Below are 26,303 nucleotides of genomic sequence, written 5' to 3'. Positions count from 1 at the left end.
ACATTTGAAATGTCTGGAAGTGATGATACAAACTACTGTAAATGGTTTTAACACAATTCCTCCATTTTCTTTTCCTTCCCTTTCCTTCCCCTATTGACTCAAGCGAATTCTTTTATTACCTCCCTGGACTGATCACTTTTATAAGGTCTTAGATCCACTCTTAGCTTTACCTCGGGAAACTTATACCTAACAAAAATAGATTAAGGGTGTGTTTGGTAAGATAAAAACCATTTTCCAAAAAATATTTTTCGAAAAATTACATATTTTTTGAATTTTTTTATCTTGGTAAATGTTTTTCGTTGTTTGGTTGGAGAGTCCAATACCCGCTGAAGTGAAATCCGCTTCAGCATCATCAACAGGCACAGAAGAAATGGAAAAAATTAGATTTATGGGGAAGAAATATTTTCTGAACGGACTGATAATATTGTCTAAGTGTTGTATGTAGTTCTTAATTCAAATGTTATCAAGTATGTTGAGCTTGACTCATTGTTGCCTCATGCAGGAGTGGACTAGAAAGGAAGCAGAAGGAACTTCTGCACCAGAAAAACAGAGTTTCGAGCCAAAGTTAATCGGTGGAGTTTGTTGTGATGCATTTCATGTCTTGTATTTTTTCTGCCAATAATTATTCCTTGTTTGTGCGATTTTTCTTCTTTCTGGTTCTGATATTTTGATTGCTTGACTGTATACTGAGTAATTTTTTGTTTAAGTTGTGTTGTGTAGTAAACTGGTTTTGCATTTGTGTTCAAAAATTTGACATATGTCCTTGCTTTTGTACAATTATGAGCTAAAGTGCCATTGAGGGAAGAAAAACTTTTTGGATAATCACTTGAAAAATATATTTTACATATTTACACAGTCAATACTCTGCAGATTACAGCGGATTACATATACACAAAATGACCAAGTGATGTTAGTCGTTGTGAGTGGTGAAGTGTAATATCCATGCTGATTGTGAAGCTAACTGGCTTGACAATTCAAATCTGGATCATCAACTGTGTTGAAGTACAATGTGGAAAGTTTGTCATCAAATTTGGAAACCAGTTGATGGACAGACAATCCGCAGTAACGCTTCCCTAGTCGAGCGATAAAAATGTCAATTATTTTCTTGAACATGTCATCACCTTGTATTAGGGGCTGCTCCACAAACTCAGCTAGAGGCATCCACTGCATCGCGAACAGAAAGGCAGGTTAAGTAAATGCAAGGTAGCATAAAACCACACACACTAGTCAGAATTGGGTCTGACTCAACTCCTAAAACTAGATCATGAGGTGAGGATTATCCAAAATCATATAAGGAAAGAGTAACGGATTTTCTTAATCAGTATGAGACACTTAACATCCCTCGCACGCCCAGGATTGAACATCTTGTGCAGGGACAATATAGTGTGGCGCAAAGCCAAGAATAGGGATGAGTGGTCTAACTCTGATACCATGTTAAGAAAAGTGAATATTGGCGTAACTTAACATGTAAAGCTTGCTCATCAGGTGAGAAACAACACATTTTCCAAACGAATGTGGAATATTAAATAAGAATGAAATGCCAATAGCTCATCAGGTGAGAAACAACACCTTAGCAGCCTTAATTTCTAGATCATCAACCTTGATTTGTTTTGACAGGGGTCTTAATAGGCAGACGAAGAACAAGTCCGACTTTTCAAAGGCCACGTTTTGTGCATGCCTGAAAGAGGACATCGATAACTGTTAATTAAAAAATGGAGACTGTAAAATAAACAATTAGAGTCCAAAATTTAACCAGCATTTCACTCGACACTTTAAACTAAGGTTTAGAGTGTGATTATCTCAAATAACATGAGCGAGAGCAAGATGCCCAATTAAGCTTGAAGATGGGCAGTTTTTATTGTAATTGGAAGAAAATAAATCTTATATTTCTACATCAGATGCACATCCTTTTCGATCAATTTGTTACACCAGAAGGCAAGAAATGTCCTAAAAGATGAAGTCTAGGGGAGCTTTAGCGCAACGATAAAAGTTGTCGCAGTGTGACAGGAGGCCATAGGTTCAAGCGGCAGAAACAACTTATTGTAGAAATCACAAGTAAGGGTACCTACATAAGAACCAATGTGGTCCGGCCTTACCCGAAACCCGCACATAGCAGGCGCTTAGTGCACTAGGCTGTCCTTTTTAGTAAGCAAGAAGTGTCCTAAGCAGTGAAGTCTAGCAAGTAGTACTTTTATATTCTCTGTGTGTCTGAGCAAAGTTCGCTCGGATACTTATCGTATCAGCATTTCATGTTCTTATAAAATACGCTAATATAGATCTTCCTAGCGCTAAAAAGGCATATAATCATGAAAAATTCATGGTCCTTTGAAGAGGAAGATTTTTGTTACCTGAAAGCCATAACCTCCACAAATTCAGTATCAATCTGGAAAGAATAATGATAAAGAAATATCATCATTATGTTTACGATTGCTCATTTGAGTAAAAAAATATGTTAAGTGTGGATTTCTTACCCCAGTTTCCTCCTTCACTTCTCTCACAACTCCTGTAAATATCTCCTCGGACTGTATTTTGACACGAACAGTTTTTAAGGAGTTAAGTATACAGAATACATGTTTCAGTATTTACTTCTGTCAAAAGTGACCAAAATGTTAAGGTCAAATTGAGTTAAGTATACAGAATACATACCTCAAGAATGAAACCAGTTGGTATTTTCCATAGCCCTGAAAGAGCCGGCGCAGAATGTTTCTCTTGCACGACGAGCACCTAAATGAATATTTCATTAGGCTATGGGATTACAACAACAAAAACCCAGTGCAATTCCCACACGTAGGGTCTGGGGGAGGGTAGTGCGTACGCAAACTTACCCCTACCTTAAGAAGGTAGAGAGGTTGTTTCCGGTAGACCCTTGATATATTTCAAGCATAACGATCTTCATAAGCTTATACATGTTAATAGAAAAATATGCACCTCATTCTTGTCGTTGATCACAAAACCTCCAACTCCGACTTGATGAGATGCATTAGAAGGAAGCATGCAGGGTTCATTTGGTATCCAATAAGTCATCATCACATATCCTCTTTCGGCATGATGGTACTGAAATCCTTCCTTCAAAATTTTTAGCCAGCATTCAATATCAAAAGAACTAACACCAAAACTTAAAGATTTCAGTTAAAGTGATATAATACCTTTACTGCAATAGGAACTAGATCACATTTTTCCACTGGTAGCTTAAGCCAAACTCCCTTCTTCCCCTGCATTGGGAGCCATTAATTAGCAAAAAGGTGTTTTATAAGATGTTATCTAATGATATTTGACAAAAATGGTGAGTCTTTTTGGAAAACATTCCAAGTGTGTTTTATAATCGCAAGAGTTGTCAAAAATAAACAGAAAAAGTGACAATGCAGTGGCTTCCACTATGTAGTAACAGGCGTTGTCAAAGGCACGCTTAAGTCCTGAAGTGAGACCCAAAACACGTTGAGCGCTTTGCCTCGCTTAACGGGTACTTCAGTGTCGTCATCGAGGCTCTAATGCATACTTTTCCTTGTCGTAGATCTTTCTCAATTTCTTTGTCCATATAATTTAATTCATGCTTATAATTATTAGTCTCATACTATACATATATATTCATATTTTTTCCCATGTGCATCTTTTTTCACTAAAGCCCACGCTTTATTGTTCTGTGCTTAAATCTCCTAAGGACCTTAGAGCTTCTTTGCGCTTTTTCGCCAATGATAACACTGTGTAGTAATCAACACCAGACAACAAATCTAGTCATGAAGTTTGAGACTAGCCTAATATAGTAGTTGCTGGAGTACCTTCACTTTCCAATGAGCGAGAGATGCACGAAGTACAGACGCAAATTTGGCCGGATTCGATGGTAGTCTTTCTGCGGTGACGATTACCCCTCCATATTCATCATCAGAGGCATCAAGTACCCATTTATCTCTAAAATACAAACCTGTATGGTTTATACCATTTATCTGATAAGAGAAAGTGTCCACTAAAAAGTTCTTTTTGGTGACTCAGCTTGTAGCATCATAAGAAGTTCTTGAATAAGAAGCCTTCACTAAAAGTCGTGAAGGTAAAACAGAACATTACAATATTTCAATTTCATTGTCAGATACAAACAGCAACATTTCTCATTTAGCAGCAGTAGTGATGTTATCTAATAACGCGTCGATAATATTCTTCTTAATGACTGTATTAGAAACAGGAACTGCATCTCTAAAAGCTAATGATGCGCTTCGTATTGCCTAATTGAAGAGCCATTTTGACAAGAGCGGACTTACTTGAATACACAAACTTAAGCTCGTCTAAAACGGAATAAAATGACTGGAAATGTTAGAGAGAAACCACTTTTATGTTGACAGTATGATTCAACTGCGAGCGTGATACTTTTTCTCAGCTAAGCACGTAGAAATATTAGGTTAATCAATGGCGGTAGGACTTGAACTCTCATACCATGTTGAATTGTGTGACTAAAACGTCTAAAAAATGGTCACATTATTCAACAAGAAACACAAATATCTTAATACATGAGAGAAGTGAATGAATGATGCTGAATACATACGGCCCCTTAAACTTGCCTGATTTTTTCACTTAGCCACCTCTACTAAGATTTATACCTATTGAACACTTGAACTCGAGTTAAGTATGAAACACCCAACAAACATTACGACAACTGAAAGACAAACATGAAATGCTTTTATCTACATAGCTAATGCTTTGTCCTTCAAAACATACTCTCCTCTTCACTTCAACTATCAAAAAATCAAACCTGCTCGGACTCTTGAAAAATACCACCAGGTGTGTATCGGATCCTTTCAATATGCATTTTTGGAGGATCCGACACTGGTGCGACAACATTTTTGGAGGGTCCAAGCAACATAGCAGAAACAACTATTCTAAGAAGTAGCTTATGGCTGGTTTTCTCCAAAATCTGGATACACTAATTAAATATACGAAACTTACACACTTTTCGTTTTTAGTTTGTTCCAAAAAAAAAAAGACACATTTTTATACTTATAAACAAGTTAACTTTAAACTTCTAATTTTTTCCTTAAATGACATGATTTTATAGCCACAAAAAACGACATGGCATGACCACAACGTACAATCTTCTTATAACCATAAAGATCAATGAAAAATAACCTTTTGATTAAATCCAAAAATCAAAAGGGTGAATAAGCCTAATTATATAACAGAAAATTACCTTTGCCAGAACAGAACTTGGGAGCCACATTGACACCAAATTTGAGCTTTGAGTCTAATAATGAGCTAGAAAACTTCATTGTCTCCATACCAACTGATTTAGACATTGATATTGCCTTAAAATCAACATATTTCAGCTCCATTTAGACTAATTCTTCAGTTCAGTTCCACAGTCCAAATGAAAAACCAAAATCTTGATAGCTTTATAAATAACCCCAGATAAATAAGGAAACCACGTAATTTAAAATTTCAAAAAAAAAGTTCAAGATTCGTTTTTTTAATGCTAAAAACAAGATATTTTCTTGGATATTTGAAAACTAAAATTTGAAAAAAAAAAAAAAAAAACCAGTGAAGAACTGTAAGTAAAAGAACAAAGAAGATATTATATATATATAAAGGAGATGAATTATGACATGGAAACTGACATAAAGTTAAAGCAGATATCTAAGCTTGATAGCAATATAGCATGTGGTTGAAAATGAACCTTGTGTAAAATGACAAAAACAACTACTAAAACAAAGATATTTTTATAAGTTATTTGCATTAACTAAAGTGTAGAAAATGAAGGGAAGTGAAAGGAAAACTGAGAGGAAATGGAAAAAGGAAAGAGTAATGTGAGGTAAAGTTAGTGTGAAGAGGAAGCTCAATGGAAGAGGCAGAGGAGAGGGGTACGTTTTAAACGCAAGTTCTCGCTCTACTTTTTCAAACTTACGCGACACATTAAACATGTATATTGTATTTATCATTCGTAGCTATACTTTCAATAAATTTACCATTCGTAGCTATATTTGAATTTTGTAGCAAATTCATGAATAAGAGATTAATTATTTTATACTAAAACAAGGGAACAACAATCTCTCGTAGCTTATTTGGTTAGAGCGCTTGCTTAGTCAGTGAAGGTCTTGAGTTTGACTCTCAACAACAACATTTTATTTTCCTTGCCCGTTTGGATACAAGTGATAACAAATTATCCTAGAATCTATTTTACCAAAACCAGATCTAGATTTATAAAGTAAATAAACCACATTAACAGCTTGTTTGGATGATTGTTACCTATCGTATCGTATTGTTACTTTAAATACAATGTTTGTTTTGATTGTTACTTAAATTTTATTGTATCGTATCGTTAAATCCGTCGTTACGTAACAATGAAATGTGCCACTTTATGTAACGACCGATTTGGTGTGGTCGCGTCGTTATTTCCTTGTGTTTTTCTCTCAATCTCACCCTTCATTATTATTAAATAATTTTATTTTATCATTTACCCTACCTTTTTATATACCGTATCATAATTTTTCTTTATAATATTGCAAGTTTATTCATCATATCACAGGTGCGTGATACAATGAAACGACGCCAAAACGACACAATCCATCCAAACATTGTATTCATCAAACGTTACAGTACAATACAATACAATACGATACGATACATTATGAAACGATACGTAACAACCACCCAAACAAGCCGTAAAAGCAAACTAAAACAAGATTATTTATCAGGCCGAGGCCCCTTTGTTTGGTGTGATAGCGGCAGAGACAGATTTACGATTTAAAACTAGGGGTTCAGTGTTGGAGATTTTAACATTGAACCTAATATTTTAAAGTTATTGATTCATATATAATATTTGTTGTAATTTTTAATGAATTTTTAAAATAAATTTATTTCTCACGTCAAAAGTATTGAGTTCAAATGAACCTAGTATTGTAATCCTAAATCCGCCGATAAACATCGGATTCGAGTAAGTATTAATTCCACAAATCTGGAGACAGAAAAAGAAATAATATTTGGATACAGTGCGCAGTGTCATCTTTCATCACTTTCAAAAAATCAGGTAGGTAGATCATGCTTCCTGATTTTTTGCTTATCTTAATCATGAATTATTTAGTTGTTAGCACTGTTATCTTATCCTTTAATAAATTGGAGAAATAATTAATTTTAAGTGGACGTCTCTCTTTCCTTTTCGTGAATAATGCATTTTCCTATCAACAAGAATGACGTGATTCGAAATAGTATGAGTTTTTTAAAATGTAAAGCCGAATATAAAATTTTCAATTTTCCTATGAAATAGATGATTTTAATGTGAAGTTGGTTCTTAATTTTCAAATCTTAAAAAAAATATAAAATCATATCTAAAAGTTACATTAACAAAATACTAATCTCTCCGTTCCAATTTATGTGAATCTATTTAACTGGGCACGGAGTTTAAGAAAAAACGATGACTTTTGTAATTTGTGGTCCTAAACAAGTCAAAAAATGGGTCCAGAGTATTTGTGTGGTTATAAAAACTTCTGATTAAGGGTAGAATCGTAATTTAAGCTAAATTGTTACCAAATTTAGAAAGGGGTCATTCTTTTTGGAAGGAGTCAAAAAGAAAATAGGTTCACATAAACTGGAACAGAGGGAGTATAAATTATTATTTTTTATAGTTAAATTTATTTAAATAATTTTTGAAAACACATTGTGTAAGAAAATTTGACTTTTTAAACAGCGACCGTGTCATTTTTTTTGGATGTACAAATGGAGTATAATATATTAAAGTGCCTATAATTAATCAAATATTATGAATCCAACTCCCCTCCATTTCCTATTGTCTCCATTTCTCTAAGTTCTTACTTGGATAAACGACACATGTCTTATCTTTATATCAATGGTCTAAATTTAATTACTTGACACAACATTTTAACCACAGTTAAAATAATAGATATCTTTATATATTTACTCCTAAAAAATTTGACAATCCCATAACTAAAAGATTTGATAATCCCATAATTGTAGGAGCAAAATTCTGAATACTCATCAATTAATGCATTTTTATTTGCTTTAAACCCTTTTTGAATGTAAAAGGGAGCACGTAAAACAAATATAAGTTTTTGAAATCTAGAATTTTGACAAGTTTTCGAAATTCATTCATTTAGTTTATGTTAAAAACTTTTTTTCCGCATCTCGATTATGTTAGTGATTTTCTTCTTTCATACTTTGGTATGTTAACTTATTTCAATATTACGATTCCTAGGTATTTCTTTCTTCAAAGTAAAAGCGAGAAAACAATTCAAACATCTTAAACTTTTTGATCCAATAATGCTGGGTTATTTGTTTCAGTAGACAAACTGAACGTATTTGTAATAATTTACTTCAAACCTTTATATATACCTAAATTGTTGTTTAAAGACCATCAAGTCTCATAATTATGTAAAGCCATTATTTATACTTTATAGGCAGATTCATTGTTTTTCAATAAAAAATGGAGGGGGATTATAAGATATAATATGAAATGGAACTGCTTTCTTTTATTTATTTTCAATAATATTTTACTTCATTATTTGGTAAAAATACTTTTTGGCACAATACGTTTGAGGTATCTTAATATTCATACCTTGTATTTCTGTTGTAAGTGTTGTTCTATTTAAAAGGGGAAAAAGAAGATCGAAATTGGAAAGAATATTGAAAGTTCAGAAAAAAATAATGAAAATATTATTATCCTAACCATGGTTAAGTAAATGTTTAGGCAATTAAATTTAAATCACTGATTTAAAGATAAGACATGTGTCATCCATCCAAGTAAGAACTTGGAGAAATTGAGACAATAAGAAATGGAGGGGAGTTGGATCCAAATATTATATATCATACTCCCTAATCAAACGCCTAAAATGATGATAGTGGCAAAGCCAGTAATTTCACTAGGGGTATTCATGATTTAATATACATGTGTAAAAAGTTATTTTTGATTTATATACACAGTATAATTTTTTATATACACAGTATAATTTTTCGATAAAGAATATTCAACTGATCACCCTTTATTGTATGTGACTACGCCACTGAAAGCTGATATAATAAAGTATATATTGGACTGTCAACAAATATTATGTGGCTAAAATCCAAAGAACATCCAATTTAAAGAACTCAATTGCTATCATAAATATCAATTGATCAATTATGTCAACAAAATCTAAGTTGCATGGAAATATCTTATAAATAAATAGTAAATAAAATAAGAAAATGGGTCAAATTTGTTGTACTCTTCGAAATTAAGCTATTTTGTATTTCATTAAACTGTTGCTCTAATATTACATTACTAGTTAGGAGAAAGATTTTTATTTGACTCCTAAAAGAGCTCCAATATAAAGGTAATTAAGAATTATAGTCAAACTTTGAGAGGTAAATTGGCCTTTTTTCCTCAAAAAAAATTGAACAAATGAAATCCACTCATTACACATTTAAGATCCACTAAGGGCAAAGAAAAATATCCAAATATGCTTGCGGTAAGAATATGAATGAAAAAAAGTACTTCTAAGGATAATATTGAGCAATTTCGAATGGTATTAAAATAAAAAAAAAATTAAGCCAATGCCAATAAATCTATGAAAAAAATAAACAAAAGAAGAAAAATTTGATTGGCTAAAAATGTATAAGATTGTATTATTAATTTCTCTTCAATATGAATTTTTTTTGGTACGTGTAATGAGATGCATAGAGAAAATAAGAACTTTATGACAACGGATAGCTCGGTTTCGCATCATATAAGTTACGTTATGGTGAAGTCCACGTGGGAACACGTCAAGTTGGATTGTGATTAGGACAAATAATTTTTTTTATGTCTAGTACACGTGATTCTATTCCCACTATAGTGGACAATTGCCCAGCACTTTTTTGGGTGATAGCAGTCCATGTAGGACACTTAGCCCCCCTTCCGCAACCCCGCCCCACCCCCCTCTTTTTCCCAATGAAGTTTATCATTTATATAATAATTTGTTATTTAGGTAAAAGTGTTTAGATTAACTTAAAGTAATCGAGATTATACGACTGAGATTTGTTTTAGTGGTAGAGTACTTCAAGAGTCATGATGATATTACTGTCTTCATCGGATTATTTTTGCTTCTCACTTTGGTCAATTAGCAATAATTTTTTTATGGACTTTCGGAAATCTGTTTCATATAGCTTGACAAAGGAAATTTTGAATCGTGGGTATTGTTTATCAGTAAAGCGGTATCGTTGAATTTATACATGGTTTATACACAAGTGAATCAATTTGATCCAAAGATAATAGATGAATTAAACAGAAATATAAGACTTAGCCTTAAAATTGGAATAGACGGCAGATGTCTTGGTTCTGGGCGCAGAGCTACCAAGAGCAATAAAAACAATACAAATAACACTACAAGAAAAATGGATTTTACCGAAAGTATGCAGCGGTAATAACATAATTACCGCTACTTTATTTCTGTAGACGCAAATATTACCGGCAAATAAGCTTTAGCCAGGGAAAGGAATGTTTTTCTCGGCAATTGAAAGAAATTGCCACTGAAGGTGAATAATGGAAAGAAGACTTCAGTAATATTTTGTTTCTCTCCAATATTTTTCACTTTCCATGTTCCCTCCCTCGATGAAAAAGAAAATATCTCTTCTCCCACTGCCCCAATCATCAAACCCCTCTCTGTAAACCATGAATACGCAAAGCCCAAATAAACATCTTCTCACTCAGTCTCATCTTTGCCATTCCACGATACAAATTACGAAGAGAATCAGGTTACACTAATCTCTAATCTCTGATTATTTTTCAAATCTATTTTCTGTTTCTGATCTGCCTATCTAGGGTTCATGATGTTCCGTTTTTGGTATGCTTATTGTTCACATTTATATGTTTATGTAGACTTTAAATGTGGTGTATAAATTTTATATTTTTAACTAGAAACTCTTGTAAGATACGAGGGCAAAATCGGGACCAAAATTGAGAGTATACGTAGTTATAGTCCAAGGATTTTTGATTGATTTGAGAAATAGAGAAAGAAAATAAAGCTTGTATCAGATACTTTTGCTTCTCGTATTTCTCTAATAGCCAAAAAGCCTCAAGGGAATAATGTGTCGAGTCTGGTAAGGTGTTTGGTGACAAGTTTTGTATGTCATTTTAGTCGAGCATTTTCGCGGTTAATCTGTTTGTGAAAATGCCACTCAAACTATTTGTCAAGAAATAAATGAGAATATTCATTGTAAAATATTTCAATTATGAAGCACATGTTTCTACCACTTTTCGCATGAAATGGGTGGTTATGTTCTGAGAGAAATTTTGGTAATTTATTATTTTTGCTTTGAAACATGACAGTTCCTAGGTTTTATGATGCACCACATTACACTTTAAATGTGTTCACAATTTGAGACTTCAGAATGGCATTGTGGATGACCTACAAGAATATTGCAGATGGTGATATAGGGTATGACTTTTCACATGGTTAGCTAGCATTGAACTAACGATCTTTGGAGAAAATTTTGCCATATTACATTCAGAAGGTTAAGTGGATTCTTGTAAATCTTAGGTAATTTTTGCATGACATAGGAGGTGCATAACTGATAGCACTGTCACGAAATTCTGTTTCTTTTATAGTTTAATCAGTATATACTAGTTGTGTCGTTATTTGAAGGACACTTCAAATGGATTATACTTTAGCTTACTTTCATCATATTCTTATTGTATTAGAATTGATATCTTTTTTGATGTGCGATTGAATAGGATAACTAAGGATCTGGTAGATTACTTAGTGCAATTCATAGATCCAACACAAGCATGATGAATTGATCAATTCATTCTGTGCTTTCTTATCTTTAACTTTTATTTTGCCTCTTTTTTATGCTATAAATTGTGATAAACTTTCTTCATGTACAAGCTCTTTAGGTATCCCGTTCATTCAGAAACGTGTGAAGGGACCAAGGTGACTTTCATTTTTATCGGGATAGGGATTTAATCCTTTTTAGTTGTTCTCATTTGTTTCTTTGTGAATCCCTCCTTTTCAATTGCAAAATGGATTTGTCCATTCTGTCTATGTCTAAAGTTGTGTAGATAGATAATCATTAGTTTCATCTCATATATTTTATTTCGCTCTTTATATGAGGTTTTGTCTTGCAGCTTCCACCACTTTTGATGCTTTCTGCTATTAGTGCAACATTTGGTGGTATGGGCTAAAGTCTTTCTGCTGAATATAAAAGTTTCTTTTTGTTATCTTACCGTGACCATGTTGTTACTCCATGTTTGCATTATATTGAGTAATATAGCAGAAAGTATTTATATCTCATTTACCCTTTTATGTCGTTTCATAACTGTTGATATCTAAAGTTCCTGTTATTATTTAATTTAATGTACTATATAATCACATTTTGAGGACTTCTAGAAACTAACTTTAAGATGCTTTGTCCCCTTAGTCTTAGTTCCTCAAAATTTTAGCTTCAGGTGTTCATACCTTCATGAGTTGCTTATATAGGACCACACAATTGAGAATTGAGGTTTGGGTAGAACATTACAGTCTTGAACATAGAATGGACAAAGAAAATTGGAATACACTTAAGATTGTAGCAATATAAGTGAAATTATGAAATAATTGAGATAAGAGGAAAGAGAGAATATGTAGAAAAGAATCTCTGAAGGTTCACCTAAATGTTCTTGTATCAAATCACAATAGATAAGTTAGCTATCATTACATCTCATTAACAAATAAAAACTCTCATTACATCTCATTAAGTCGCCTTCTTTTACAAGCCTTTACCAACTTTATTTAAAAGGTGTACTTCAATATTTCGCAACTGTAAGCATGTTAGTTTCAATTCGTAGTTTGAGAATTGGATATCTAGTCTGAACTATAATTCAAGTCAATATTGAAGATATATTTAATATAAGGAGTTCACAGATACAAGTAAATTGTTAGGCTAATCTTCCTAAATAATGGTGAGTCTCCTGAGAAGAATTTTAAATCGGGATGAGTTTACTGCAAATCATGGTCTATCTGGTCTATAATTTTCTTTAAACACAAAACACCACAGTTTCTTGTCATACAAAAAGTTTTTCTATGAGGCAAAGTTTTCAAAAGTTTCTCTATGATGCTATATATTAGTTTTACCTAAGCTCAGTGGATGACTGACTTTGCTACTAGTTTCATATCCAAGGTATCTGTAGTTTTTTTATTTTCTTCGTAAATTTTTTACAGTCTAAAATAAAGAGTTTTACTTGATATGCAGTCATAATAACACAGTATGACGATTCATCTAATAATACCTTGAGTTATACAAGATAGTGACAACTTTTAAGGTTAGTAGAAGCTCTTCTTTTAGCTTTAGCATATTTTGATCGATTCTCAGTCAACTCTTTTTACCATGAGTCAAGAGAAATAGCTAAATATCCCAATAGTAGCTGCAATAGAATATCAATGCAAAACAATGTTATAGGTAAAACTGCAGTATTGACAGAGAAAGATGACTAACAATAAGCAATAATACATTAAATACTTAGCATGTCATTTTCTCTGTTTATTATTTGTCATATCATGTGGTTGCATATTTTTCTTGGTGATTGGATAGAGAAAATATTGTTTATTTTGATGCATATTAATTGAGAGGACGTCCTCTTACCGTCTCACTCGTTCATATGGGATTAAGATAACATAATTGTGAGACCATATGAAAGAATAAGATTTCTTGTTACCTAATGCTTCTTGCTTGTAATGTCAGATTATTCACACTACTTGCGATGATTTATGCATTACATTTCATATTTTGACATATTTATTTTATGATTTCAGGTCAATACATTCTGATGTTCGAAAATTACGCATGTGGAAAATTTTAATATGATGAAGAGTTGCGGAAATTATTTGAAGTCATTATCGATAGGATTGGTTATAATAGTATGAACAATATAAGTTTTTCTTTTATGTTGTGACATTAATATTTTGGTTTACTATTTTCTTTTGCTTGCTTTAGATTAAGCAAGTTATTTTATGAATTAATAGTAATATAATTTTGGTGTCAAACTTCTTTGTGTCACGACCCGGATTCCCAACCCTCAGGAGTCGTGATGGCGCCTACTAATAGGAGCTAGGCAAGCCAATTAACTATATACATTCTTAGGCAAACATCGACAATATTGAGACAACGAGACAATTAATATAAAAGCGGAAGTCTTAAGCATAAATGAACTGAAAACAAGTGCGGACTGAAGAAAAACTCTTCGACCTCGACTGTCGAACCTGCCGATCTAGAATAGCCACCGGCTCCTCCTCATAAGATAGATCCTTGTCCAACTGGACAGTGCTGAAATCTAAAACATGGGCTGGATCGCCGTGATACCTCCGAAGCATGGACACATGAAACACTAGACGCACGACTGACAAGCTAGGTGGCAAGGCAAGTCTATAAGCCACCTCTCCCACACGATTGAGAATCTCAAATGGACCAATGAACCTAGCGCTAAGCTTGCCCTTCTTCCCAAATCTCATCACGCCCTTCATAGGCGACACTCGGATCAAGACCCGCTCACCAACCATGAAAGCTGCATCCCGTACCTTACGATCTGCATAACTCTTTTGCCGCGACTGAGCCGAACGAAGCCTGTCCTGAATGATCTTGACCTTATCCAAGGCCTCCTGAACTAAATCTGTACCCAATAACCGAGCCTCTCCCGGCTCAAACCATCCAATTGGGGACCGACATCGCCTACCATACAACGCTTCATAAGGAGCCATCTGGATGCTGGACTGGTAGTTGTTGTTGTAGGCAAACTCCGCTAAAGGCAAGGACTGATCCCACGAACTTCCAAAGTCAATAACACAAGCTCGGAGCATGTCCTCCAATATCTGAATAGTCCGCTCGGACTGTCCGTCCGTCTGAGGATGGAATGCTATGCTCAACTCAACCTGGGTGCCCAACTCTCTCTGAACTGCTCTCTAGAAGCGCGAGGTAAACTGCGTACCCCGGTCCGAAATGATAGATTCCGGCACCCCATGAAGGCAAACAATCTCTCTGATGTAGATCTCAGCTAACCTCTCGGATGAATAAGTGGTTGCAACAGGAACAAAATGCGCTGACTTGGTCAGCCTATCAACAATGACCCAAATCGCATCAAACTTCTTCCGGGTCAATGGGAGTCCAGTAACAAAATCCATAGTAATCCTCTCCCACTTCCACTCGGGAAGCTCAATCCTCTGAAATAGTCCACCAGGACTCTGATGCTCGTACTTAACCTGCTGACAGTTCAAACATCGAGCCACATATGCAACAATATCCTTCTTCATCCTACGCCACCAATAATGCTGCCGCAAGTCCTGATACATCTTCGCGGCGCCCGGGTGAATAGAATACCGGGAACTATGGGCCTCCGCTAAGATCAACTCTCAAATCCCATCAACATTGGGCACACAAACTCGCCCCTGCAGTCTCAAGACACCATCATCATCTAAGGTCACCTTCTTGGTACCTCCACGCTGCACCGTGTCCCTCAAGACACACAAATGGGGATCATCAAACTGTCGATCACGGATACGCTCCAATAATGAAGAACGAGCAACCGTGCAAGCTAACACTCGGCTAGGCTCAGAGATATCCAACCTCACAAATCGATTGGCCAAAGCCTGAACATCCAAAGCAAGCGGTCTCTAGCTGACCGGAATATAAGCAAGACTACCCATGCTGGCGGACTTTCTACTCAATGCATCGGCCACCACATTGGCCTCCCCCGGGTGGTACAAGATAGTAACATCATAATCTTTCAGCAACTCCAACCACCTCCTCTGCCTCAAATTCAACTCCTTTTGCTTGAACAAGTACTGAATACTCTTGTGATCAGTGTACACCTCACACGTCACACCATATAGATAATGCCTCCAAATTTTCAAAGCATGAACAATGGCTGCCAACTCTAGATCATGAATCGGATAATTCTTCTCGTGGATCTTCAACTGCCTCGAAGCATAGGCTATGACTCTGCCATCCTGCATCAATACTGCACCAAGCCCAATACGGGAAGCATCACAATAGACTGTATAAGGCCCTGAACCTGTGGGCAAAACCAATACCGGTGCTGAAGTCAGAGCTGTCTTGAGCTTCTGAAAGCTCGCCTCACACTCATCTGACCATCTGAACTGGGCACCCTTCTGGGTCAATCTGGTCATCGGGGCTGCAATAGATGAAAATCCCTCCACGAACCGACGGTAATAGCCTGCTCACCCCAAGAAACTCCGAATCTCGGTAGCTGATGCTGGTCGAGGCCAGTTCTTGACTGCCTCAATCTTCTTCGGGTCCACCTGAATACCCTCTGCTGATACAACGTGACCCAGAAATGCTACTGAACTCAGCCAGAACTCACACTTGGAGAACTTGGTATATAACTGACTATCCCTCAGAGTCTGAAGAACCACCCTAAGGTGCTGCTCGTGCTCCTCCTGGATGCGGGAGTACACCAAAATATCATCAATAAAGACTATCACGAACATGTCCAAATATGGCCTGAACACTCGGTTCATCAACTCTATGAATGCTGCTGGGGCATTGGTCAACCCAAATGACATGACCAAAAAAAAACTCATAATGTCCATACTGAGTGCGGAATGTTGTCTTAGGGACATCAGACGCCCTAATCCTCAACTGATGGTAGCCAGGTCTCAAGTCTATCTTTGAAAACACCTTTACACCCTGAAGCTGGTCAACAAATCGTCAATCCTCGGCAGTGGATACTTGTTCTTTATCGTCACTTTGTTCAATTGCCGGTAATCAATGCACATCCTCATCGAACCATCCTTTTTCTTCACAAATAACACCGGCACACCCCAAGGAGAAACACTAGGTCTGATAAAACCCTTCTCTAGCAAATCCTGCGTCCTTTAACTCCTTCAACTCTGGCGGGGCCATGCGATACGGTGGGATAGAAATGGGATGAGTGTCCGGGGCCAGATCAATACAAAAATCAATATCCCTGTCGGGCGGCATACCCAGCAGGTCTGAAGGGAAAACCTCGGGGAACTCCCGAACAATAGGAACAGAATCAATAGAAGGGACCTCTGCGCTGGAATCACGAACATACGCCAGATAAGCTAAACACCCCTTCTCGACCATGCGTCGAGCCTTCACATATGAAATAACTCTGCTGGTGGTATGCCCTGGGGTCCCTCTCCACTCCAAACGGGGCAAATCTGGCAAGCCAAGGTCACGGTCTTTGCGTGACAATCTAAGATAGCGTGATACGGGGACAACCAATCCATCCCTAATATAACGTCAAAATCCACCATGTCTAAGAGCAATAAATCAACACGGGTCTCAAGACCCTCAAACACTACCGCACAGGAACGATGAACTCGGTCGACCACTAGAGAATCACCCACCGGTGTAGATACATAAACAGGAATACCCAAAGCATCACTAGGCATAACCAGGTAGGGTGCAAAATAGGATGACATATACGAATACGTAGACCCAGGGTCAATTAGCACGGAAGAATCTCTATCACAAATTAGAATAGTACCCGTAATGTCTGCACCTGAAGACTCAGCCTCTGGCCTGGCTGCTGGCTGGCCTCTACCTCTGGCGGCCTAAACTCCACCTCTATGACTTCTACCTCCACCTCTAACACCTCTGCCACCACCCCTAGCTGGCTGGGCAGGCTGTGGGACCTGTGGTGCCTGAACCATAGCACGAGAACTCTGATGCGGAGAGCTGCCATAAACTAGAGGGCAATATCTGACAATATGCCTCGGATCACCACAAGCATGGCAAGACCTCGTCTGCTGCGGCTGAGCACTCCTCAACCTCGGGCAAACCCTCTTGTTGTGACCATACTCACCACACTCATAACATATACACGAACGATGTAGCTGAGGAAACTAAGGCTGACCCTGTCGACCTGAATGACCACCTGAAGTACCATGAGTGACCTGGAGAGTTGACTGAAAGCGCCTAGGAGGATGGCCTCTACAATAAGAACCTCTACCTCTAGACGAGGTACCACTGAATCTGCCTGCATGACGGGGCCTCTTACCCGACCAATGACCACCTCCCTGTGGCAGAACCCTCTCAACTCTACGGCCCATACTCGCCGCCTATTGAAAAGTGATCTCACTCCCGGCCTGAGCCACTGTACCCGGCTGACCTGCCGCCGCTGGCTGAACTCCTGGAAGCAAACCCGCTCGAATGATGCTCTCCACAAAGCCTACCAATATGACCAAAGCGTCTTAAAGAACTGGGGTGGCTATGAATCCCTCTGGGACCTGAGTTGGGCCCACCGGAGCTGCTGGGGCTGGAACCTCCTCATCATAATCAACATGAGGCTCCACCTCTGGGACTGCTGCTCGGGGCTGAGCTCTGCCCCTGCCTCAGCCTCTGGCACGGCCTCGGCCTCGCTCTCTGCCCCTCGCAGGGGCTGCTGCTGGGAGCTCGGGCTGTTGCGCGGTAGAAGAGGAAGCACATGTTCTCGCCATCTGCGAAAGAACAGAGTAGAAAGACAAGCAGTATTGAGAAATGGAATCGCACGATAAGAAAGAACAAAAGTGAAATTTTCCTAACTCTGTTGCCTCTGGGGGATAAATACAGACGTCTCCGTACCGATCCCTCTGACTCTACCGAGTTTGTCCGTGAGTTGTGAGACCTATGTAACCTAGTTCTTTGATACCAACTTGTCACGACCCGGATTTCCCAACCTCAGGAGTCGTGATGGCGCCTACTAATAGGAGCTAGGCAAGCCAATTAACTATATACATTCTTAGGCAAACATCGACAATATTGAGACAACGAGACAACTAATATAAAAGCGGAAGTCTTAAGCATAAATGAACTGAAAACAAGTGCGGAAATTCAATTACAACCTCTACCCAAGACTGGAGTCACTAACTCACGAACGTCTATTGAATACTAAAAACAGAGTCTGAATAAAATACAATACTATTTGTTCCGGTACAAGGACAACAAACGAAATAAGGATAGAAGAGACTCTGGGCTATGCGGACGTCAACAAGGCTACCTCGGAATCTCTGGACTGAAGTCAACTCCCAACGCTCCTACTGCTGTCCAAAAGCTGCTGCTCCGGCGCTGTGATCTGTGCAAAAAGATGCACAGAGTGTAGCATCAGCACAACCGATCCCATGCGCTGGTAAGTGCCTAGCCTAACCTCGGCGAAGTAGTGACGAGGCTAGACCAGACTACCAGATAAACCTGTGCAGATATATATACAAGTACAACAAAATAATAGCGGAAAGTAAACAATAAAAAACTGGGAGGGGAACATGCTTATGGGGTAGCAGATAAAATAGATTATCAGGAATAATAGAAGGAACTACATCTGAGTTCTTCTAACACAGAATAAGGGAAAACAAACCACTTTTACTTGTTCAATGTTCTCTCGTTGCAGGCGTGCAACACGATCCCATTTCCTCATGTCACGTGGTAGGCGTACCACTCGATCCCATTTCATAATATCACGTGGTAGGCGTACCACTCGCTCCCATTTCATAATATCACGTGGTAGGCGTACCACTCGATCCCATTTCATAATATCACGTGGTAGGCGTACCATTCAATCCCATTTCATAACATCACGTGGTAGGCGTACCACTCGATCCCATTTCATAACATCACGTGGTAGGCGTACCACTCGCTCCCACTTCATAATATCACGTGGTAGGCGTACCACTCGATCCCATTTCTTTCAACACAATACACAAAATAATCCCGTCAAGGGAACAAGATAATATAATAAACTATCCCGGCAAGGGAACAAGATAATATAATAAACTATCCCGGCAAGGGAGATCCAACTATAACCAAACTTATTCAATTTCTACTTAACACAAATTAAATCAATAATCAGTCTCAACAATTACTGGCTTAGTGCTAAAGATTTCCAACCAAGTCCTCATAAACAACAATTAAGAATTCGATAATTTAGCAATTTAGGACTCACGGTCATGCTCGACACCAGTGTATAGATACTCGTCACCATGCCTATACACCGTACTCGACAAATAGCAATTAACAATTAAGACTCTACTCCTATTCCCTCAAACCAAAGTTAGACCAAACACTTACCTCAACTTCCACGGCTAAATCAATCCACAACGACCGCCTTCCCTCTCGAATTCGGCTCCAACTCAACCAAATCTATGAAATAACGACTTTACAACATTAATATAAGCTAAACAAATCAAACCCAATGCCTAAATATGGTTTTCTAAGCTTTCTTCCCAAAATTCCAAAAAATCGACCCCGGGCCCGCTTGGTCAAAACCCGAGGTTCGAACCAATTTCATATCACCCATTCCCCCACGAGCCCGAATATACAATTTGTTTTCAAATTCGACCCCAAAAACGAGGTCTAAATCAAAGAAAATTGAAAAGCCCTAACTCTACCCATTTCCCCCAATTTCAACCCTATATTACATGATTTAGGCTTAGAAATTTGATAAATGATGAAGGAAAATGAAGGAGACAAGTTAAACAATTCTTACCCAAGAAGCTTTGGTGAAGAAATGCCCTAACAATCGCCTAGAAGCTTTGGAGAAGAAAGGGTTCATGTATTTTTTGAATAAAACCCGTCACTGTTCTGTTTTTATGACTTAAAAATCGCTGGGTGAAAATACTCTATGCGTTCGCGACATGGGGGTCGCGTTCGCGATGAGTAGGTCTAGACAGGCAACACGTTCGCGGGAGTAGGGGTGTGAACACGAAGGAGGAAATACTGGGGTCCAAGGAGTTTGGCCTACGCGAACGCGTTGGCCTGTACGCGAAGGCGATGGGAAGGGGCTGGAGAGCTATGCGAACGCGGTCCAGCCATTGCGAACGCGAAGAAGAGAGGAGGGCTGGGCCCTCAAAACTCGATAACTCTACGCGATCGTGGTGAAGGGATGCGAACGCGAAGGAGGGAGGAATCTGAAGCTTCGCGAACGCGATGAAGGAATTTACTGTGCACCTGTTGCAGATTTTCTGCAATTTCACTAAGTTCTAAAACCTCCCGGAACACCTCCGAAACACTCCCGAGCCCTCGGGGCTCCTAACAAAATACACACACAACCTCAAAAACATCCTACCGACTTATCCGTGCGATCAAATCACCAAAATAACATCATATACATCGAATCAAGCCTCAAAACTCATGTTTTCCTTTGAAATTTTCTTAAAGCATCAAATATTCATTTTAAGTCCGAAACTCGTCAAACGACGTCCAACTTCAACCAAATTTTACAGAAAGCGCTTAAACCATATATAAGACTTGTACCGGGCATCGGAACCAAAATACGAGCCCGATACCACAGTCTTTTAATCAAATTTTATTTCCAATTTCCTTAAAAATTTCAGAAAAACAATTTCACAGAAAAATTCATTTCTCGGGCTCTAGACCTCGGAATTCGACTCCGGGCATATGCCCGAGTCCCATATTTTTCTACGGACTCTCCGGGACCGTCAAATCACGGGTCCGGGTTCGTTTACCTAAAATGTTGACCAAAGTCAACTTTAATCATATTATTATCAAAATTCATCAATTTTTACACAGAATTCATATTTAAGCTTTCCGGCTACGCGCCCGGACTGCACACGGAAAAGAGGCAAGTAAAAGTGAGGTTTTCAAAGCCTCGGAAGCACGGAATGAAAGAGAAAACAGGTGATGACCCTTTGGGTCGTCACACTTTGCCACCAAGAGGCTCTCTTTACTAACGATTTTGTTGTATTTACTAGTAATATTTTCTACACGGATGTAGTAGTCATTGTTAATGACGGCTAAATAATTGTCGTTAAAGCTTGTGACTTTTAGCGATAATTAAATTGAATTTTCTGGCCATAAAAATAGTCGCTAAAGGAATAAATTAAGACATTTTCACAATGGATATTATAGCCATTCTATTTGCCACAAATAATTGCTGTTAAAACTACTAACTTTTAGAGGCAATTTAATTAAATATACCGGCTATAAAAATGAACTCTAAAAGAGCATAGTTAGCCTTTATGTATTGTATTCAGCAGCCAAATAATTGCCGCAAATAATTACCGTCAAAATTAATAGTTTTTAGCGGCTATAAACCATACCTTTTACCAGCTTTTGTTAGAATGGCTGCTAAAAGCTTTGCCGACCCCCGCATTGTCGGCTAAAAACCAATGGCCGGTAAAGCTTGTAGCGGCGATTATTATTGCCGCTATAGGCAATTTAGTTGCCACTAAAGCCCCTCTTTATAGTAGTGTAAGCAAGAAAGAAATGTTATTGAGCTCTTGTTAGAATATACTGTATGTTTGTCAGAAAATTCGTCCCCTCTACAGTGATGATAGAGCTCACAATTTATAGATGCACCTAGGGAACAAGGTCCTAGGATTAAGCTCCTCTTTAATGAAAATTATAAGGGCCATTGAAGGATATGTAATGGTGGACCATGAATGCAACCTTCTTTGCAACAGATCATGTACTTAAAGCTGTACAATATTCTTCATTGAATGCTACCGGATGGCGGCACTAATTTTGTCATTATGAGTATCATTCTCTCCGGTGATAAGCGAGATCATTGCCTTCAGGTTTAGCTATCTCCTGCCTTCGATCTCACGTGTCGCTTTCTCATGCGATCATTAAATATGAACATATTTTACCCCATACAGGTACATGACCCTTTACATGTATGAGCTATTGCTCATGCAATTTGGGGTCCTCATTTTGGTCAACGGTCGTGGAAGCTTTTACTCGAGGAGTTGCTCTTGACCCAGTGAATATCGCTTATTCTAGTGTTTATCATGGTGGTATACAATTGGTTTACTCACTAAAGAAGATCTTTATACTGGCACTCTTTTTCTATTACCTAGCACTTTCTGGTTCAACAATGCCGAATCTCGTCTGAATCATCATTTGCCAGGACTTTTTGGTAAAGCAGAAGCGGATCTGGAATTTAAAATTTGCAGGTTCCTGCAACTATCTTAAGTTAATAAATTGGGTTCCAAGCTAAATATCTTATACACTAAATAAATTTCTAATACAAATACAAGATCTAGGCTTAAGTTACTGCATTCACATGAATTCGTAACCTTTGCACTAGATCCATCCCCAGAGTGAAGGAATTAAATAAGGATAAGTGCTATTGATATTCTTAGGTATCATATCGCACATGGTGTAGGGCTTACTCTCTATATTTGTCTTCATCATTTTGACACACTACATTTTTCGCTACCCTTATCCATCCGTTAGCTTTATATCTAGTCGGGTGATCAGTGATATATAGTCGCTCCAGTTTACTATTTCCTTCGTTTCAATTTAGATGAGCTAGTTTGACTTGGCACTACGTTTAAGAAAAAATTAAAACTTTTGAAATATGTGGTCCTTAAAGCTTAAGGGACAAAAGCTTTGTGGGGCATGGCATTTGTGTGCTGAGGCGGAGCCAGAATTTGAAGGTTATGGGTTCGAAGTTCTAATCATTTTAAGTTAATGGGTTCTAAATTAATAATTAGTACATAGTCACTAAATTTTATCAGACAACTACAGGGTTTGGATCAAAACTATTGGGTTCGGTCGAACTCGTAGCTAATAGGCTAGCTCCGCCCCACTGTTTGTGTGGCTATAAAAGCTTCTCATTAAGAATAAAGTGGGTAAATAAAAATTTTAAAGTTGAATTGTTTCCAAATATAAAAATGTGTCATTTTTTTTGAAACGGAATAATAAGAAAAGTGTGTCATTTAAATTGAAACACATGAACTAACAGATATGGCGCAACTAGCGTAACAAAAAGAAATACGTAGGAATAAAACGTGCTACTTTCCACCCTCGAGGGCTGGTTTGGGTGCTAAGGAATTAAACGTGCTCAAATTTTTTAAATATATTTTTTTCATTAAAAAACTAAAAGGTAGATTAATCTTAGTTAAAATAATCCAAGTGTTATACTAAGATCAATTGTTACCTTATTCACAATTCTTCTCTTAAAATATTGTCCGCTTAATTACAAATTTATCTCGATAATGCAAATTATTTTGTAACAGAAGATAAGATTATGCTGATTTTTTAGCACAAAATATAATCCGTATGATCTAATATCTGTCTTAAAAGTCAGAATTAGGACTCGCTCGGGGCTCGCCCCGAGGCGGAGCACTCGTAAAATGCCCCTGAGCTTATGTGTGGGGCTTAGTTCTATGAGACTTACGCCTCGGCTATCGGGGATTATGCCCCGGACACGCCCAACGCCCAGTGTACTGGGCTCGTCTAATAAAACTTTATGCAATTGTATGTAACTAACCTTGTAAATCCTCAAATTTTCTTAATAAATCGTTGACTATTCAAAATTACTTTTTTCTTAATCATAAATCATTAAGTTGAGAGTATTTTATGTCATAAGTAAATACAATTATTGCACGTTATCCACTAAGACTGCTATAATAGTTAATTTTAAATAAATCTTTCATTTAAAAAATATTTATTTATTAACTTTTGTTATGTCTTTACTATATAATAGTCCATAATTTTTTTTTATAATTATTTTTCTAAATATGTTTTTTTTCACGTTTACGAGATACAATACTTACTAATTTAATAGCTCAGTATTAGTTAGTTACTATTCACAAATAATTAGTTATCATAGTATTGTATAGTGAATCATGTGTCACTTTATTTACTTGTTGAAACTTAAAAATAAATGATACTACATAATCATATTTAAATTGTGAATTATGTTTTTATATAAATTCTCTTTCAAATAGAAAGCATATTAATTAAAAGGAGTATTTTAATAAAAATATCAAATTATAATATCAAAATTCTTTCAATATTCATTACTCCTTATGAGATACATATAAGATTTCGTATCAAATACCTTACTTTTGATATTTGAGTTGTAACGACGTTGCAGCTAATTTGCATATTATGATATATGTCATACTTTTCATATTATTCATAGTTGATGAATTATAAATTATAAATTATAAATATTTTAAATAGATTATTTGTTATAATTTTGTGATTTTAATGTAATTTTTATAATAATTTTTTATTTTATACTATCTTAAATATCTTGAAATTAGTAAAATTTAAAGATCCACGAGACTTACTAGGGCTGGGCATATATCGGGTAAAACCGATAACCCGAACCGTTAATTGTTTATCGGGTTATCGATATCGTTATTGGGTTAACGGTTCGGTAACAGTTTAGAATTTTTTCACTACTGGGTTATCGGTTCGGGCCTCGGTTTGTCAATTTTGTTAATGGGTTAACCGACAACCCAATAAGAATTAATAAAATTATGACTTTACCCGTAAGTATATACAAATGTTAGGGCTTCAGTTCATTCTCTCCTATTCTTTCTCAACCCCACTCTTCATTTGCTTCATCTTCATAGATCTTACTAGTTACTCCTAGTGTAAGTCTTTAGTTTACTATATGTGAATTCATCTCTTTTTTGCTTAACTCCAGTGAATTGTTTTTTCCTTTTTGCTTAACTCTAGATTGAGTTACCGAACCAATGATGATCGATACCCGATTAACAGATACCCTATAACCGATATCTTATCGGTTCGGTTATCGGTTTATCAAATTTGTAAACCGATAAATTCATAACCGAACCGAACCGACCGATGTCCACCCCTAGGACTTACGCCCCATATCTCATGACTTACGCCTCGCTTTATCAAAGATAAAACGCCTCGCCTCACACCCCGCCTTTTAAAACATTGGATCTAATCACATGTGAAAGAAGTGGACAACCAGCTGTAATAAAAATTAAATAAAATAAATATTGTCAAATCGTCTACCTAATTGAAAGAGAGATGTTGGTGTAACATTAATCTAATAAACTAATTGTACTTGCTTCTTTAGTTGTCGCGTTATTATTGAATTCCATATATTTAAATCAAACGTTTATATTAAAGGTGGTGGTACACCCATCTGCCTCTAAATTCTGAATCCACCTTTATTCGTGTATCACGATCCCAACCCCGATCGTGATGACGCCCAACACACTGCTAGGCAAGCCCGACCAATTCAACAACCTTAACCCTTTTTATACAGTTCATGATTCAATTAACACAAATAATTACTAAGTCATAATACCGAAACTCAGAAATATAATTAAAACATGCGAAAAACCCAAGTAAAAATACTACTACACAGCCCGAAGAATCCGGTGTCACAAGTCTGAGCCTCTAATACACGGGTGTCAACCTACTACATATTGCTCTAAAGAAATGCGGAAATAAAGCAAATAGGTTAGATGGGAAGATCAGGACTGCGGACGTCATGCAGCTACCTTGATGCTCCCAGATATGATGCTCGGCAGAGAAATCCTCACTCAGCCTCAGTGGGTGCACATAGATCTACACACAAGGTGCAGGGAGTAATGTGAGTACTTCCAACCCAGAGAGTAATAAACATAAAT

General features: G+C 37.0%; 1 protein-coding gene and 1 long non-coding RNA gene across 4 annotated transcripts; one reads left to right on the top strand and one right to left on the bottom strand.

The window, feature by feature from the left end:
* Positions 1-795: 795 nt before the first annotated feature.
* Positions 796-5,824, bottom strand: LOC109207541 (nudix hydrolase 8-like). Of its 2 annotated transcripts, XM_019370478.1 has the most exons (9): positions 5,174-5,824; positions 3,777-3,919; positions 3,147-3,212; positions 2,929-3,066; positions 2,647-2,724; positions 2,472-2,522; positions 2,349-2,383; positions 1,570-1,678; positions 796-1,164 (listed from the first exon to the last, which is right to left on the bottom strand). In XM_019370478.1, exons 1-9 carry the CDS (start codon positions 5,313-5,315, stop codon positions 958-960), a joined length of 969 nt encoding a protein of 322 aa, XP_019226023.1. In that variant the 5' UTR covers positions 5,316-5,824; the 3' UTR covers positions 796-957. The 2 variants fall into 2 exon arrangements, with proteins under 2 accessions (XP_019226023.1, XP_019226024.1); XM_019370479.1 differs by lacking the exon at positions 3,777-3,919 and having other exon boundaries at positions 830-1,164; positions 5,174-5,296.
* Positions 5,825-10,401: 4,577 nt separating this feature from the next.
* LOC109207537 lies at positions 10,402-13,837 on the top strand. Of its 2 annotated transcripts, XR_002065020.1 has the most exons (4): positions 10,402-10,701; positions 12,074-12,119; positions 13,177-13,246; positions 13,737-13,837. It is a non-coding gene; the product is annotated as an uncharacterized LOC109207537 (long non-coding RNA). The 2 variants fall into 2 exon arrangements; XR_002065019.1 differs by lacking the exon at positions 13,177-13,246.
* The last annotated feature ends 12,466 nt before the right edge of the window (positions 13,838-26,303 follow it).

Source organism: Nicotiana attenuata, unplaced genomic scaffold (assembly GCF_001879085.1).
Source record: "Nicotiana attenuata strain UT unplaced genomic scaffold, NIATTr2, whole genome shotgun sequence".
Lineage (NCBI taxonomy): Eukaryota > Viridiplantae > Streptophyta > Magnoliopsida > Solanales > Solanaceae > Nicotiana > Nicotiana attenuata.
Note: the sequence above shows the minus strand (reverse complement) of the source record. Positions and strands in the feature narration are given on the sequence as shown.

Coding starts and splice junctions, on each gene's coding strand:
- LOC109207541 (XM_019370478.1), bottom strand. CDS start 5,315: ATGGAGCTGAAATATGTTGATTTTAAGGCAATATCAATGTCTAAATCA. Junction 3,067..3,146: donor TAGTTCCTATTGCAGTAAAG/GTATTATATCAC, acceptor AAAATTTTGAAG/GAAGGATTTCAGTACCATCA. Junction 2,384..2,471: donor AAGTGAAGGAGGAAACTGGG/GTAAGAAATCCA, acceptor TATTCTTTCCAG/ATTGATACTGAATTTGTGGA.